Here is an 18,055-nt window from a genome sequence, read left to right as displayed (position 1 = left end):
TAAAAACCCACCTTAAAAACAGTGCTTCAGACATAATTGATGCTTAATAAATATTTATTGACAACTTGTTCAACTATACAATCAGAAGTAACACTAATTGAGTACTCGCTGTGTTCTAAACCTGTGTTGTTTGTGTGTGTTAATTTTTCTAATGTAAATTCTCATATAATCGTCACTGTAAACTAAACTAAATACTGTTTTTTTGAAGATGAAGATACACACGAGTCTCAGAAAGGTTGAGTAACTTGCCCAAGCTCATATAAGCTGTATTCGGCAAAATAGGGCTCACCTACCCATCTTTCTGATGCCAGAGCCCATGCTCTTAACTGCCCTGCCCAGCCTTTCATCAGCTCTGTGCACACCTCGGAGGGACATGAGTTAGATGACTTCAAAAGCCAGACATGTGTAACAATGAACTACTTTATAATGGGACTGATCCCGCTGCGTGTTACCTCTGGTGGTCCTTTGGTGTCCTGAATGGCAGCATATTAAAATCTCAAAAGAGCTAGATCCTCTATGTAGTACGGAAAAGGGCAGAAACTTTCACTTTAGACCCCTAGACTGATACGGTCAAATCCATGTCAATGCAGTGTTGGGTCCTTTCACCTCTCCACAGTTCACTTTCCTCATGTGTGAGACAGGCTCACCAGTAAGTGTCTTTCAGGGTTGTCATGGGAAATAAATATGGTAATATCTAAAGTATTTAACACAGTGTCCAGAACATCAGTACACCTAAAAAATCTTTATTTTAAATAACTTATTTAAAATTTATTTGGCAAATTTTTAAAAAGATATTTATTAGAGGGAGAGTGAACATGAGTTGGGGAGAGGGGCAGAGAAGAGAGGGAGGAACAGATTCCCCGCTGAACAGGGAGCCCGACTTGGGGGAGCTCTATCCCAGGATCCTGAGATCATGACTTGAGCTGAAATCAAGAGTCACACGCTTAACCGACCAAACCATCCAGGCATCCTGGCAAATATTTTAAAATGCTTAATAAGTATGCATTTCTTTTTTTTTTTTTTTTTAAGATTTTACTTATTTATTTGACAGAGAGAGATCACAAGCAGGCAGAGAGGCAGGCAGAGAGAGAGGAGGAAGCAGGCTCCCTGCTGAGCAGAGAGCCCGATGCGGGGCTCGATCCCAGGACCCTGAGATCATGACCTGAGCCGAAGGCAGCGGCTTAACCCACTGAGCCACCCAGGCGCCCTAAGTATGCATTTCTATTAGAGCCTGTGGGAGATATTTTTACATAATTTTATTTATTCAGTGTGTATTTATTGGGAGCTTAAAATTTCCTAGTACTATACTGGGTGCTGGGGCTGCATCCAGGGAACTTGTAATTCTCTAAATGCTTAAAAAAATAAGTAGTAATGTAAGATTGTTTGAGATTTTGAAGTGAGTGTTGCAGCTATGCCTGGCCCAGATTAGGAGGACTGAAAGATTTTCCTAGGTTAGAGTAACTGAGCAAAGTGAGTGTTTCTGTGGGGAAAAAAAAAAAGTTGCAAACTCTCATTTCCTCACTACTATTTTCCTACAGCTAATTAGAAAATAAGCAGAAAAGAAGCCAAGACTGGAAATCTAAAAGCCATGTGTTTTGCAGATTATTCTGCAAAATCTCCTGTTTTTTTAGTGTTGGCAATAATTTATAAATACATTTTTCAAACCTGTGTAGTTCCAAATAGAGCATGTCTGTAGTTTCTAAGGCTGGAACCTTAGGAACCATCAGTTTCCAACCCTTAACTGGCTATTCTAGATCTACTTCTCTATTTTTTTTTTTCCCAACGGTGGTTCCAGCCGATGTCAGTCAAGATGACTGGCACAGAGAGGGATAGGGACTTGAGCAGAGGATCCTTTGCTGCCCTTCTCTTTTCTGGGTGGCTTTTTTTTGACTGGTTCCATCTTTGATTTGCTCTTTGGCAGGCTGTGGTGGAGCCAGTGGAGGCAGCAACTGGGACAGGTGCGTGTGGGCCATACCCTGCTTGCGGCAGCTGTGAAGCGCAGGGCCCTGAGCCTCCAGCTGCAGGTGAGTGCGGCCGACTGTGGTTTTGGTATATTCTGTCCATGTGGTCAAGCCCTACACCCATGGAGGGTGGGGTTGGACTCCCAAGCAGAGGGCTGGCCGTCATGCTGCTGCCTCTGTCCTGGGCCCTCCCTGCAGCGAAGGGAGCTGGGCAGGGGGTGGAGGGCAGAAGCAACACAGAAGGCTGGGGTTCAACAGAAAGAAGCTGCTAATGGGAAGATGCTGAATGGGATTCCAGTTGGTTTGCACAGTGTGTCTGCTGATCATGGTGCTGGGAAGGGATTTATGAATTAGTTACAAATACGATTAAAGAAAGAGCAGTATATTCTTTATTTCCTTGTTACTGTTTTCCTGCAGCAAGTTGGAAAATAATGAGGGCAGAAAAGAAACTAAGACAATAAAAACCTGGCTGCTAAATATAATTTTGCTTATATTAGAAGAAGCCTCTAGTTTTTGGTCAGTAATAAAGGCCTAACATCTGTACCAAGATGATGCTGTAGTGAAACTTTCTTATGACCTTTGATAGACTGAGTTTCTGTCACTTTTGGGGTCTTCTGGGTATTCTGGGTCTGCCAAGTCATTTATAGAGAATATAACAGGAAATAGGGGAAAAAAAGGAAGTGTCTGTTACTATACTAAATCTCTTTTTAATCTGATAACATGTTTCATAGGCTATGCGAACGTATGCAGTATGTGGAAATCACATGCAATTCACATATGCAATCATCTAGGCTAGGGGTCCACAAACTGGCCCGCAGGTCATATTTGGCGTGCTGTCTATTGTTATAAATAAAATTTTATTGGGATACAGTTGTACCTTTTCATTTATGTATTGTCCAGTGCAGCTTTTAGGCTACAAGGGCAGAGTTGAATAGTTCCCACAGAGAGACCGTGCGGTATGCAAAGCCTAAAATGTTATTATCTAACTTTTTTTTTTTTTTAAGATTTTATTTATTTATTTGACAGACAGAGATCACAAGTAAGCAGAGAGGCAGGCAGAGAGAGGGGGAAGCAGGCTCCCCGCTGAGCAGAGAGCCCGATGCGGGGCTCGATCCCAGGACCCTGCGACCATGACCTGAGCCGAAGGCAGAGGCTTAACCCACTGAGCCACCCAGGCGCCCCTATTATCTAACTTTTAAGAGAGAAGAAGTTGCTTACCTCTGAACTCATGAGGTCCTCAGAGGTAGAAAGAGGCAAGGAAATAAGATATTTTTTGACAGTGATAATAATAGTAACAAGAACAGCAGCAATGGCAAATAGCATTTGTGGTGGTCTAACTTAACCCTAGGTGTTGGACTAAGTGCTTTACATGCATTATTTCAATTAGTTTTCATAATTCCTTTTTTTTCTTTTGTTTATTTATTTTTTTTAGCAATCTCTACACCCAATGTGGGGCTCAAACTCATGACCGTGAGATCAAGGGTTGCATGCCCCTCAGTTATTTTTTAAAGTCCCATATTATTAATTATGGAAACTAAGGAGGTTAATTAACTTGAATGCTAGTCAGACACCTAGCAAAGGTCAGATCTAGGGTTTAAACCCAAGCAGCCTGACAGCTGCAGAACCATTCTTTTACCCATCCGGCTGGATTGTTCTTAATAAACTTGTGATCTCAGGAAGGAGAGGAAACTGACAAATGTGCAAATGCCATCAACATGGAAACATAGTGAGACTGATTTTCTGTTCCTGGGGGACTACAACTGTGTGAGTGTACTTTCTTTCAAAGAGCCACTCTGAGGGCCTGTAAATTCATTCTGCTGGTGCTACTATTGCTTAGAACACTTTCAGAATTCCCTTTGGACTGTTGTTTTCAAAGCTTGCTACAGATTTGATTGAATATTTTTAGTGATAGCAGGTTTTCATGGTTAGCAGTTGGTATATGTGCTGCCGAAGCCAGCACCATGGTTAGCAGTTGGATTTAACATATGAACCAGCCAGGAGTCACTTAGAATCAAATCCAGTGAAAAATGTGATGATCAAGATCATACTGATGTGGACCAAAAGCTGTGTGAGACTCTAAGACCAAATTTTAATTGTGTGGATTATGAGCAATAATGCCTTGTGTCTAATAAGTACCATACAGCTTACCAAGAAGTTCCGCTTAAGGCATTTCTTTGAACCCTCAAAACATCTCTGAACTAGACAGGGCAGAGCATCCTGAGATACAGGAAATTTTTATAAATGTACTTAAAACATAGAAAACTAAATATAAGACATTGATAAAAACATGAACAGGTACCCAAGTACCCACCACCTAGATTAAAAAGTGTTAGCATGCTCCACACCTGCCCAGACATGGCTCAAACCCTACCTTTCCCCCTTTCTGCCACCGTTCCACCTCAGAGGTGGGCCCTGCACGGATACAAGGTCATCATTCTCTCGTGGTCTTTTGCACTTGTAGAAATACGCGCATACGTACCCACAAAGAAGAAATGTTCCGGTTTCGTGTCTTTAGGAGATCTATGAATGATGTCATCCTGTACATTTCCTCTGCAGTTTCCTTTTTATTTTTTATTTTTTATTTTTTTTTAATTTTTTTATTTTTTTATTTTTTGCAGTTTCCTTTTTAGAAGCAGCAGTGTGTTTGTGAGGCTTACCCTTGTAGGGACGTAGATACCTATTAACCGTGTGCACTGTGCCGTTGTATGGGTGGGCACAGTTGATCTCGTTCAGTAGTGGTACCACTACTAATGATGAACTAAGGATTACTTCTACATTTTTGCAATTACAAATGCTGCTGCGGAGAGCATTTTTAAACATAGATCCTTGTGCAAGAGTCTGAGAGATTTTCCAGTCTGGTTCCTAGAAGTGACATGGTTGGGTCATTGGTTATTCATCTCTCCATCCTTACTACAGATTGTCCAGTGCTTTCCAGTGCCAGTTTACATGGTTATGTTTCAGTTCCCCTTTCTTTCAGTCTCCTCAGGACTTTGCATGGTCAGACTTGGTCCTCCTCAGCAGTGGGATGTGTGTGGAGTGGTAACTTCATTGTCGCTTTAACTTGTATCTCACTGATTCCCAGTGAGGCCCGGCATATTTACGGATGCTTGTTTGCATTTGGGTTTCAGAAGGGCTGGTTCACATCCCTCCATCTTTTTTTTTTTTTTTTTTTTCTTCTTTGGGTTATTTGGCTTTTTCTTTTTGAACACTGATTTGTGGACATTGTTGTAGACTCTGCTTACTCATCTTTTGAGTGTTCTGTACTTTCCAGGAGCTTTCTTCCAATCTGTAGCTTGTTTTTTTGCTTTGCTTATGGTACATTTTTTTTTTCATGCAGATATTATTAATCTCAATCTATTATTAATCTCAGTCTAGCCTAATTTATTCTTGTATCAGTTTGGTCTTTAATATATTTTGGGTTTAATTTTACAAATTGTGTGAAAAAGGTCTCAGTTTGTCATCTTCCATATGGGTAATTAATTGCTGTAGCACTGTTTGCTCATTCATCCATCCTTTATCTTTTTTATACCGGTTATTAATCTACCTTCATTATAGAGCCAGGGTCTCATTTCTTCATGGGTCTGTTCTGGGCTCTCCTTTCCATTGCTCTGTATTGCTGTCTCTGAGCCAATACCACACTGTTTTAGTTGTGATTTAATGAAGCAGGTATTTATTTAAGCAATCTCCATACCCAACATGGGGCTGAAACTCACTATCAAGAGTTCCATGCTCCTCTGACTGAGCCAGCTGGGCACCCTTATTTCTTAAGTTCTTGTATATGGAAAAGGATGATCTTTTTTATTTTTGTTCTTTTTCAAATCCTTTTGGCTATTCTTCCTTATTCTTTCTCATTAATTTTGGGATCAACTTACAAGTTCCACATCAAAGCCTACTAGGATTTTTATTACAATGCACCGACTTTTACATTAGATTGGGGAAAATTGTTAGGTTTATGATACTGTGAGTCATCCCGTCCACGAACTTGATATATCTTGTGACATGTTGATGAGCATGAGAGAGAGAATAGGAAGGATTAGGTCATGAGGTAACAACGCAGGAGACCCCTGCGCCCATAAAGGCTTTACGTTCTTGTTCCAGTGGAGGTAAGAAGCTGCTGGCTTTGAGTGAGGGTGATACGATCACATCTCCTTCTTAATGGGATCCCTCTGGTTCATTGTGTGCTGCCTTTGGGGAGAAAAGGGGGTGTATGTTTATGTGTGTGGGTGTGTTTATCTGTGTGCACTTAAATTTTAAAGAAGTAGTGGAAAAAATAAATCCAAAACTAACAAAAAGTGGTTACCCATAGTGGGATGGAGGGAACAAAATATTTTTGTGAATTTACTTTGTTATACAGTTTTAACTTTGGAACCATATAAATATTTTATATAATTAAAAAAATACAAGCAAATCCAAAAGGAGAGAAGTCAATCCCCAGAATTTTAAAACATGCTGAAACAAACCTAAGCTTGTAGCCATGACTACACAGAGAAAATAATTACTGCAGGTAACTTTAAAATGCAATATTTTGGCTCTTCATCCCTAGTGGAATGCATTCTAAGGACACAAAGAACTGCTAGGAAATCTGAAACCTACATTCAGTAGTCTTATTGTTATTTGCTGGTTTAGAATAGTCATGTTGAAATTATTATAGCTACATTGTGAGATAAAACAAGTAACTTACGGCAGTGTCATTAGGAATCATGATTTTTAGTGTCAAGGAAAAGATTACAAATATAAAAGAAAGGAAACAAAAGCCCTACAATCTGAGATTGGAAATGTTAATATCGGTAGGGACTTAAGATGTTTTTTAACCTTAAGAAATGTATTTCTCATTTTATTTATGGAAAAGTTAGAAGGAGTGAGCAGCAAAGAATATATGGCATTTAGTATTCCCAGTGCCCAAGTCATGGGCTCTGTTATTTTGTGGCTAAAAGAAACAGAGGCTTTTTGGAGAAATGGCTGATTCCTGGTCTGCAGCAAGATATGCATATCACCCACGTCATAGGCCTAGGATACACTTTGCTGGAGAGTGAGGAAATGAACAAAGGTTAATGGGCTTGTGTCAGAAGGACTCAGGAGCCAAAGGACTTTCCTAGACTAATGATAAATCAGTTGGGACATCCAGAAGAATAATGACTTCAGTGAATTGAAAGCGCATCAAATATATAAAAATTCATGCATGTATAATGAAGGGAGAGGAAGGAACTCACTGGTCACATATTGGGGTTGTTAGAGCATTAACTCAGTTTGAAAATTAGTGAAGGCAAAAATCAAGCATTTATCCTGCCTTTCCTATATAAGCTATATCTTTCAAATCCTGAGGGTTAATGAGAGTAGGCTTCTTTATAGAATTCTAGTTAGTAGCTACAGGAGTACTGGAATGAGAAAATTGCTGTTCTGCTACCCCTATTGAGAAAATGGATCTAAGCAGCAACCACAGAGTGGGAGGACAGTGGGGAAATAAAATGGAGGGATCAGGTTGACATCTGAAGCCACGGATCGTCTTGACATTGTTAAAACTGTGGCAGCCAGCTGTGATGTGCCTCATGATGGCGAGGTAATGGGCAGTCCCCAGCACCATGTGAGAAGTGTTCTTGCCTAGAAATTTGAACATGATTCCAACCAAGCCTAACATGAATCTTTCTATCAGTTTCCAGGAAATACAGGAATCAGGGGAACAAGGCAAAGACGCCTTGAGACAATCAGCCAGACCTAAAGTGTGGGACATTTTATAGGATAAATGACCTAGTTTCTCAAAGAAATTGGTGGCCTGAAAGAGGAAAAAGGGCAGGGAGGAAAGTTGTGCTATAAAAAGGAGAGATTGAAGTGACATAATCAAAACAAACCAAAAAGGATTGCTGTGGCTTTGTAGCAAACCACACGAGAGTTCATGCGTCCAGTGTGCCGCAAGCCAGTAACAACTGACACAGGCTTTTGCAGGGAAGAAAGATAGACTATTTGCTGGTGTGGTGCCACCCAAGAGAACAGGGAGTTAATGCTCAAGAGTCCCAGACTCCCTTATGGCTTCATAAGCAGGGGTGGGGGTGTTAAAGGGTGAAATTCAGAGTAAGGGTCTCAGGGTCTTGGATCATGCTGGTTGATTAGGGTTAGATCAGCTGTAACATTTTTTCCTTCTTTTTTTTTTTTTTTTTTTAATAAATTAGGTTTTTTTGTTTATTTGACACAGAGAAAGAGATCACAAGTAAGGAGAGAGGCAGGCAGAGAGAGAGAGGGGGAAGCAGGCTCCATGCTGAGCAGAGAGCCCGATGTGGGGCTTGATCCCAGGACCCTGAGATCATGACCTGAGCTGAAGGCAGAGGCTTAACCCTCTGAGCCACCCAGGGTGCCCCCATTTTTTCCTTCTTGTTCATCTTCTCCCTTCTGGCATGTCCCTGTCTGGTTTCATTGTGATTGTAGTGAGGTGGTTGTTCTGTTTCAAGGACCCGCTTGTTCCAGGGGTCCAGAACTGTAAAACAAAACTGTAAAACATTCTTAACAGAAGACATTAGCAGTATCCTCTCTAGAGTATAAAGGCAAAAGTTCCACATCCTGTGATTATCACTAACCTGCACGCTATTACTATTTTTTCATGCAAACACAGCACATTGTGTCTGTTATCTCAGGTGGAACAGCATCCCACAGACTTTTCAAAAGGCAAGTTTCTGTTATTCCCGAAGGCATTTTTACAGGTGTTTTTTTGTTTTGTTTTATTTTATTTTTTTTTTTAAACAATAAGTAAGGGCTCTGTGATTCTGGTCAGAGGTAGTTAGGAGCCGTATGGCTAAATTGTGGGGTCTAAGAGGGGCTTGCATCCCTGGTTTTGGCTGTTATGTTAGGAATAGACCATAGAAGATCAAGGATGAAAGCAGGGAGAACAGTCAAGAAGCTATTAGAAAATCCCAAGTGAGGGGCACCTGGGTGGCTCAGTGGGTTAAAGCCTCTGCCTTCGGCTCAGGTCATGATCCCAGGGATCAAGCCGTGCATCGGGCCCTCTGCTCAGCAAGGATCCTGCTTCCTCCTCTCTCTCTGCCTGCCTCTCTGCCTACTTGTGTTCTCTGTCTGTCAAATAAATAAATAAAATCTTTTAAAAATAGAAAAAGAAAGAAGGAAAATCCCAAGTGAGATTCTACACAAGGATGACAGCAAGATGGTGTTGGATTCTGGGTGTACATTGAAGGTAGTGCTGACAAGACTTGCTAATAGATAGTTAAGACCTGAAGTTTCAGAGAAAGAATCCAAGGTGACTCCAGGATTCTGGCCTGAGTAACTGGAACAGTGGAATGTCCATTTAGTAAAATGGGAAAGATGGAGGGAGAAGCAGTTTTGTCCGGAAAGATGAGCTCCATTCTGAGCGCCACATCTTCAGCCTGATAGGCCTTTTGAATATCCCCCAAGGAACTATACAGGAAGCAGTTGGATATTTGGGGAGTATGGAGGATGGGTCGAGACCTGAACTGTAAATTTGGGAGTCCTGAGCTTGCAGTTGGTATTTAAAGTCATGAGACTGCGTGAAAGCACACAGGGAGTAAGCATAGCTAGAAGAGGGGTTGCAGGACCCAGCCTGGGAGGAATAAAGGTGAGACTGCAGGTAGCCTGGAGAATCCACAGGCATGACTGGCCTCATCACATGCTTCTGGCAGGTCAGGGAGGGTGAGGAGTGGGATTTGACCTTTGGATTGAACAATGTGGAGATCACTGATGGGATTGGGAAGAATAGATCATTGATGGGCTTGGGAAGAATAGTTTCAGTAGGCCTGAAGGGGAGAGGGTTCATGAGAGCCTGCCTGGGGGAAGAGAAATTAGAAAATAGACCACTCTTTTGAGGAGTCTGGAAAGGAAGGAACTCGAGAATTAGCTGGATGCCAAAGTGGTCTAGTGGTGGCTTGCTCAAAAATCTGATTTATTCGTTTCAGAAAGCATTTCTGTGACCCTAATCTTTTCCACCCAACTTTTTATTTTTGACAAATACCAAATGACGGAAAAGGTAGATACTATAGTCACTAGTTTAACCCATTGCTAACATCTTGCCACATTTGCTTTCTCTAAGTGTATCAATACATTTCTCACATTTCCTGAGTGGCTTTAAAGTTGCAGACATAAAAGTTAACTCTAAATACTTCAGCTTCTGTCTCCTAAAATTAAGGCGTTCTCCTACATAATCACAATATCATCTTATCCACGACATTGAATATTGATCTAATATCTAAAGTACAGTTCAGGGGCGCCTGGGTGGCTCAGTGGGTTAAGCCGCTGCCTTCGGCTCAGGTCATGATCTCAGGGTCCTGGGATCGAGTCCCACATCGGGCTCTCTGCTCAGCAGGGAGCCTGCTTCCCTCCCTCTTTCTGCCTGCCTCTCTACTTGTGATCTCTCTCTGTCAAATAAATAAATAAAATCTTAAAAAAAAATAAATAAAGTACAGTTCATATTAAAACCATAGATTATTGCTATTTTACAGGCAGGTCTAGGGTCCAATCAGAGGTTGTATCCCTGAAGAGATTTGCTTTTGAGGATGGGAGAAATAGTAGCACATTCATATGCTGCTTTAGAAAACCTAGTAGAGGGTGAAAATCTATGATGCAGAAGAGGGAATTTGCCAGTGATAAGCTTGAGAAGGTCAGAGATGATGGGATGTGTCCATCGTTGGGAGTGACTTCTGATTGAAGAGAGCGCGGACACTTTATTCAAAGTAGCCAGAGAGAAGGCAGAGCCTGTGGGCAGGTGGGTGGGTAGATGGGGAAGGAGCTTGGGAAAATTCTCTTTTGATCGCTTTTATTTTCTTGGTGAAATAGGAAGAATGGTATTCAGCTGAGAGGAAGGAAAGGAGAAGAAGTGTTACAGGTTTAAGGAAAGAAGATAATGAGGTCGTCATCTGAGACTTTCTGCTTCAGACTAGGGATGCATATTGCCAAGCGCACACAAAGACTTTGCTAAGGATGCACATTTATAGTCTTGAGGGAATCCTTCTGTAGGCCCTCAGCTTCCATAGCTAACTCTTCGAAGAAACTAATGTGCTTGAGACAGTAGGCTTCCTCCCACTTGGAAGGAAAAGGTAGACCCTCCCCTGTCTCAGATCAGATTTAAGTATATCACCCCTTAGGTTGTCCCTGCCTCTTGTCTACTAGTTGATTTTATTATTTCTCTTTCCCTTGTTGCTCTTTCATTCATTGTTCTTTCATCCATTCTACTTCCGGAAGTAGAATGCCCTTCTTAAAGAGCCCTTCACTGCAAATTCCCCGTAGATCATGATCCTCCTTGAGCATTGACACGTCGTTGTTTCCAGTTTTAGCTTCTCCAGTGTGTCTCTATTTCTCTTTTCCCTCACCCATACCTCCCATCTGTTTTCCTGCCTCTTCTCTGATTGTCTCCTTTTCTCTGGTTTTCAGGTTTGGTCACGGTGGTGGGAACAGCTCCTGCAGGTCCAGAGGGAGAGACGGAAAATGGTCTTGGCAGTGAAACACCATCAGCACTGGCAAAAGTGTAAATCCCTGAAGGCCTGGCTCAAATACTTGGGGGCCCGAAGAGTGAAGAGACAGCGGAGGGGTGAGCAGAAGGTCCCAGGCTCTAGAGACAGAGGGGCACGTCATAATTTCCACTCTTGCGCTGCCAGTGTTGCAAATTTATTTAGAAGAGATACAATCATATTATGCCACAAATTTGGCGGGGTGGGGGGAAGAGATCAAGGAGAAACATACATCATCCTCAATTCACATTTAAGTTATTTCCTTCTGGCCTTCTCTTCCACACATATTTTTTTTCCTTTTTGTTTTGTTTTCTTTTTATTTTACTTTTTTTTTTTTTTTAAGATTTTATTTATTTATTTATTTATTTATTTATTTATTAGAGAGATAGAGAGGGGGAGGGAGGGAGCAGGGAGCAGGAGCCGGAGGAAAGGCAGAAGGACTGGGAGAAGCAGTTTCCCCTCCCCACTGAGCCGGGAGCCTGACGCAGGGCTCCATCCCAGGACCTGAGCCAAAAACAGATATTAAACTGACTGAGCCACCCAGGCACCCCCCCCCCTTTTTTTAAAGATTTTATTTATTACATAGATTTTCTCAATAGGATTTAATTCTCCTATAAGTAGTGTGATTATTATGATTAATATGATACTTAAAACTTTGTATCTTGCTTTTTTCCTCCACAACTAACAATATTTCCTATATTTTTAAGTAGTCTTCATAAATTTTTTTTTATTGCCTGCATTTTGTGGAATGGTCTACCTTAATATGCTATCTAGCCATCCTTCTGTCGACATTTGGATTGTTTCTGTGTCTCCCCAGTGATGCAATCCATGTGATTTATGATGTTGATTTTTTTTTTAAGATTTTATTTATTTGTCAGTGAGCGCAAGCACAGCAGAGGGAGAAGCAGACTCCCCGCTGACCAAGAAGCCCAATGGAACTTAATCCCAGGACCCTGGGATCATGACCTGAACCCAAGGCAGAGGTTTAACCAACTGAGCCATCGAGGCATCCCTGATTTTTTTTTTTAACACTATTCTTACAGCTTAGTTTCCTAGTTAGTGTTCGTAAGTGATAATACATAGGTCACAATTGTTGGTACTTTTTGTACTTTGGTTTCTGGAGCCCACACAGAAGTGAGTGAAGCGGTGTGCTAGACGCTGGCTGGCTTTCACCTCGGCCTCCCTGCAGAAACCTCCTGGGTTGCCAGGCCAGCACGTCTCTTGGGAAAGTTTGAATGTGTCTGTTTGAAGATAATGGCCAGAGACCTACTGTCTGGTTGCCCAAGCCTGGAAGCTGAAGACCTTAAGCTCTTTAGTGTGATAAGCTGTAGACTAATGTGCCTCTCATTTCAGCATCGAATTCCAGGACCAATTCCTCCCACTTCCTGGACTTAAGTTAGTTCATCAGACCATTGGCTAATTAGTGTTAAAAGCAGGGGACCCTGGCAGCCAGGATCAGCCTGGCTGAGAGCTAGCAAATACCTTTGCCTGCATGGTGACCAAGTTGTGTCATTGACCTCACTCCCCAAAGTCCTACCCGAGAGACAAAGAGTAAGAGTCAAAAGTAAGAGTCATCTTTGAAAGCAGCAGCTGCCATTCCGGCTCCTCAGTAGCTAACTAGAAGCCTCAACTCTTTGCTATAACTGATTTTATAGCATCTCCTCCCTAAAATAACAGACCTTTTCTCTTGGAAAGAAGAGGTATAACTAAGGGCTTCCCGATAGCCCTCCCATGCCTAAACAGACTCTGATTTTAGGATGCTTTGTAAGAACAGCCTTGAATCCCTGCTGTCCGCTGGTAGTAGGGTACAGCTTATCTGAAAGATGCTTCCAGCTCATCTCAACCTTGCAGGGGGCAGCACGTGGTGATTTTCTTTGTTGCAGAGATGGCTGAGCGATTCCACCGGGTCACTGTGCTCCAGACACGCTTCTGTGACTGGCAGTGGGCCTGGGAGCGGAAGGAGAGCTTGTACGCCCAGCAAGCCAGGGTGGAGGGGCTGGCCCGGAGGATGGCTCTGAGGCGGGCATTCACTCACTGGAAACACTGTATCCTTTTCATCTGTCCCTCCCCCCACCCCCTATCCTCTTCTACCACCACAGCAGGGCCTCCCTGGAGCTCAGCAGCCTGTAAAACAAAGGGCTGGGGATATGTAGGAAACCATTACTGAACAATAGAAGGTAGTCCTGATGTCTGTTGATTTCTTTTTAAAATGTTTCTGTTTAACTGGAAGTATACTTACAAAACAGTATGTATAACATACATTTACAGTTTAACGAATAGTAATAAAATGAACACCCATATACTCACCACCCAACATAAAAATTAGAACATTGCTAATACCCTATCTGCTCATTCCTGATTGCATTCCCTTTTCTCCCCTTCGGAGAGGTAATCCCACTGTCCTGAATTTTACATTGTCATTTCGTTGCTTTTCTCTACCCACTAGGTGGTCTTTTTTTTTTCAGCCCTAACGTTATGACGTTATAACGTTGTCTTTTACCACATGCGGACCTTACGCGTTATCTCTTTAATCCTCAAAATAACCCGGTGGAGTAGATGTCACTATCCCCGTTTTACAGATGAGGAAACAGAGATTCAGGGGTTTAAATGATTGTCAAAGTCATGGGTGATCATTGGCCGAGCTGGGAGTTTTGGACCTGGGCCTTTGGCACTAGACACGTGCTACACTAGGTGCCTAGCTATGCAGATTTGGACCACCCTCGATGTCCATCCACACGTTCATCTGTTCCACAGACTCTTGCTTTGTTTTAGCCTCCTGCCTAAGTTCTGGAATATAAGGAAGCTCAGAGGTGAACGGTAGTTGGTTGTCTGTGGGGTAAAGAGACATGAAAACAGAGCTTCACAATGTGGTGCAGAAAGTGCTGTCGTAAAGGTCCGTATCACGTCCTGCGGGAGCTACTGTGCAGATTCGAGCTTTGTCCTAGAGGGTGACAAGGTCACCTAGCAAAGAAGTTGGGGAGGGTGTTGCAGGTGGAAGGAATGGCATTTATGCAGGTAGAGGTGAGGAAAAGACCCAGGGACAGCGAGGGGGGGGCTCTGTTGTGAGTCGAGGGGCATAGATGGCGGTAGGGCAGCGCGGGCGGAGTCGGGCTGGAGCCAGCTTGTAGCACCCTGTGTACGGTGGTCAGAAGCTTGGGCTTTCTCCTAATGGCACTGGGGAACCCCTGGAGGTGTGTAAGAAGAGAATTGATGTGGCAGGTTTGTACGTGAGGGGACAGACTGGGTTACAGGGGCAAAGCCAGCTCAGGGGGAGCAGTTACGCAAGGCTCTCACCAGTCTGTGTGAGGGGCAAGTCGGATGTCCTGCGGGGCACTGGGCACGGGAACAGAAGAGCCGGAGATACTTCAGGGGGGAGCTGATGGACTTGGCAGCCCAGTAGATGGAGGGAGTGGGAGGAGAAGGTTTGAAAATAACTCCAAGGTTTTTACCTGAAACATTGGACTGGGTTGTGGCACCCAACAGAGGCTGCAGGAAGACAGGAATGCTTTAGATGGCATGATTTGGAAATGTTTACTGTAATCTGTGGCAATTTATCTTAACTGTTTTTGCCTGTCATCAAATGGGCATCAGTGGGGAGAAAGGCAAGGACAACTCTTCGATAAGCAACTCAATTTCCCTTTGCTTCCTCTTCTCTGGGTCATCAGGAGGAGACAGGTGGACGGCAGCCCACCTGTTATCCCCCACAGCCAAGACCCTTCTGCTGGGTCCCTAGGATTGCAGTGTGCGGGGGTGGGGACATTTTTGAGATGAGGGGCCTTCACTCCCTGCCAGACATGCTGCTGTGTGCTGAAGAAGCATCCCAGTGGAAGGTGGCAGAAGAACACAGGAGGCACAGCTTGCTGGTAAGTGTGTAAAAGCCTCCTGAGGCTCTTTTTTTTTCTTTGTAGGAACTGCCAAATTTTGAGTGGTTAATATTTAACAGCACAACTGGCCAAAGTCCTAAGATGTGAAGGTACCATGTTCAAGAAACTGGGGGGGGAAATCACTCTATAAACTGTAAAGTATGTGATAAGGAGAATGCAACCTTTTAATAGAAAGCCTGTCTACACAGAGTAGCCATACTTAGCAGCCTTGCTCAGGCCTTCACGTTTGGAGGACCCAGGCACACAGCAGGCTGTTCAGGTGTATCTGGTTGTGGGATTAGCTTCACTCATGAAGCCCTGTTCTATTCCAAGTGTCCCTATTTTCATGGGTGGGATCAGAAGGTTCTGGAGATATAAGGGAATCTTGGAGGTGATCTAATCCTGCATTTTTTTTTTATCCACATGGTCGGCCTCCTTTTTATTTATTTATTTTTTTTTTGAAGATTTTATGTTTAATTGATCTCTACACCCAACATGGGACTTGAACTCACAACTCTCAGATCAAGGGTCACATGCTCTACTGACTGAGCCAGCCAGGTCCCCCTTCATTTTTTTTTTTTTTAAGTAACCTCTACCCCCAACATGGAGCTCGAACTCATGACCCCCAGGGCAGACTCCCTTTTTATTTTTATTTTTTTTTTAATCATTTTTTAAAATTTATTTTCAGCATAACAGTATTCATTGTTCTTTGTACCACACCCAGTGCTCCATGCAGTCCGTGCCCTCTCTAATACCCACCACCTGGTTCCCCCAACCTCCCACCCCCCCCCTCTTCAAACCCTTCAGATTGTTTTTCAGAGTCCATAGTCTCTCATTGTTCACCTCCCCTTCCAATTTCCCCCAACTGCCTTCTCCTAACTCCCCATGTCCTCCATGCTATTTGTTATGCTCCCTTTTTAATGTTGGGAGCCTCATCTGTAAAATCGATCAAAGTAGATGCTGTGGGTGAAGCATCTACCGCTGCTTTTCCCGACCCTTACCACATGAGGAGGTCTTCAGACACATTCAGGGGCCTTGGGTTCTACAAAGCACAATATGGAAACCCCTGATCGCTTCACTTCTGTCTCAGAAGACTGGAACCCAGGGCATTGGAGAAAAGGCTTTACTTAGGTCACATGCGAGGCAGTGTAGATGGAGCTGGAGGCAGTCCCACGCGTCTTGCCACTGCCCCAACCCCCCCTACTTACTCAACCCCCCCTACTCAGCACTTCCTTCTCTACCTTCTATTCTGCTCGTGCAAAACTACATTTGGAATTGCATAAGTGTGCACACTGGACACCCCCACCCCACTGCCAACAAGGCTTTAAAAAGAAAACAAACCAAAAAAACCCCACCATAATCTAAAAGTCTTTTCCTGAGAGGCAGAGTTGATATCTTTAATCTTTGTCTGTCGTGTTCTTGTCTGGGCCACGGGGATCTCTCCTGGTCAGAGGTGATGGTGTGTTTGTCCCAGGGCAGTATTGGTGGATAGCCAGGGAGCAGTTCAACAACTACTTATTAAGTGCCTACTGTGTATCAGACTCCCAGGTGAATCCTAAAGCAGAGAAACATTCCGGGATCCAGGAGCAGCTGTGAATATCCGTGCCCGGGCCTCTCCCTACTGTACTCGGGTTCTGCTCTTACTAGTACACATGCTGCTGATTTGTAACTGCTTGTGTCCTTCCTTCTATTCACAGCACTTCTGTTTTCGAGCCCTGAAAGATAATGTGACGCATGCCCATCTCCAGCAAATAAGAAAGAACCTCGCTCACCAGCAGCATGACATCATGGTGAGGGTCATCTGTATGGAGGAAGCTCATGTCCATTATCTTTTCTTTTTTAACCTTTGTGCCTCAAGGTTTGCCCAAACCTTTCAGACTCCAAAACCTTAGTGTCCATTTTCTCTGGCTACCCCTACCAGCTGGTAGAGGAACCTTTGGTTTTTCCTAGTTTAATCCGTTTTTTAATCTGTTTGCTAAGAAACTTGATAGTTGACTCAGAGGTCAGGGACTGTGGATTCCAACCCTGACCTGGGGAGTACACGTTGAGTTTTGCATTCCAGGCGGCTTTGGTTGTATTTGCACTACTATAAGTCTCTTTGTCTTCAGTGGTTGATTTACCTGAGGGCAACAAACATTCTATCTTTACTTATAGATCTTGTTTTTGGGTGTAGGAGGTTGGTTTTTTTTGGTTTTGTTTTGTTTTTCATTATGAAAATGTTCAAACGTATGGGAAAATTTAAGAATAGTAGAATAAACACCTATACTTACTATCTCAGTTCAAATATTAGCCAATTGTTAATATTTACTCCTTTTTTTTTTTTTTTTGCGCTGAATCATTTCAAAGTGACAGACATCGTGACACATTATGCCTAAACATCTCAGCCTGCGTTGTCCAAAAATCACATTTTCCTTCATAACCACAGTATTGTTACCATCCCTAACAAAATGAACAGTAATTCCCTAATGTTATCCAATACCCAGCCCATATCCAAATTTTCACAGTTGCCCCCGAAATGTTCCATTTTAAACCAGGACTCAGCCAAGGGCTGATTACTTACTGTATCTGGTTATGTCTTATGAGGCTCTTAATAACAGTGTCCCCTCTCCACTTCTTTTGTTTAATACGTTTATTCTTTAATTGTGGCAAAATACACATAACAATTTATCATCTTAACCATCGTTAAGAGGACAGTTCGGTGACACAAAGCACATGCACATTGTGCAATCCTCACCACCATCCATCTCCAGAACCTGTTTCATCTTGCAAA

At 42.9% G+C, this 18,055-nt stretch overlaps 1 protein-coding gene across 7 annotated transcripts in view; it reads left to right on the top strand.

Annotated features, from left to right (window-relative positions):
• LOC111159998 (SFI1 centrin binding protein) overlaps nucleotides 1–18,055 on the top strand; it is a 104,503-nt gene that overhangs the window by 52,528 nt on the left and 33,920 nt on the right. For all 7 annotated transcript variants that reach the window (XM_022522732.1, XM_022522731.1, XM_022522736.1 and 4 more), the window contains 5 exons: nucleotides 1,922–2,024; nucleotides 11,346–11,502; nucleotides 13,306–13,467; nucleotides 15,215–15,285; nucleotides 16,983–17,075. In XM_022522732.1, coding sequence (XP_022378440.1) covers nucleotides 1,922–2,024; nucleotides 11,346–11,502; nucleotides 13,306–13,467; nucleotides 15,215–15,285; nucleotides 16,983–17,075 — 586 coding nt within the window. The remainder of the gene's footprint in view (nucleotides 1–1,921; nucleotides 2,025–11,345; nucleotides 11,503–13,305; nucleotides 13,468–15,214; nucleotides 15,286–16,982; nucleotides 17,076–18,055) is intronic.

This window comes from Enhydra lutris, unplaced genomic scaffold (genome assembly GCF_002288905.1).
Source record: "Enhydra lutris kenyoni isolate GAN:26980312 unplaced genomic scaffold, ASM228890v2 scaffoldscaffold73, whole genome shotgun sequence".
In the NCBI taxonomy this organism is placed as follows: domain Eukaryota; kingdom Metazoa; phylum Chordata; class Mammalia; order Carnivora; family Mustelidae; genus Enhydra; species Enhydra lutris.
Note: the sequence above shows the minus strand (reverse complement) of the source record. Positions and strands in the feature narration are given on the sequence as shown.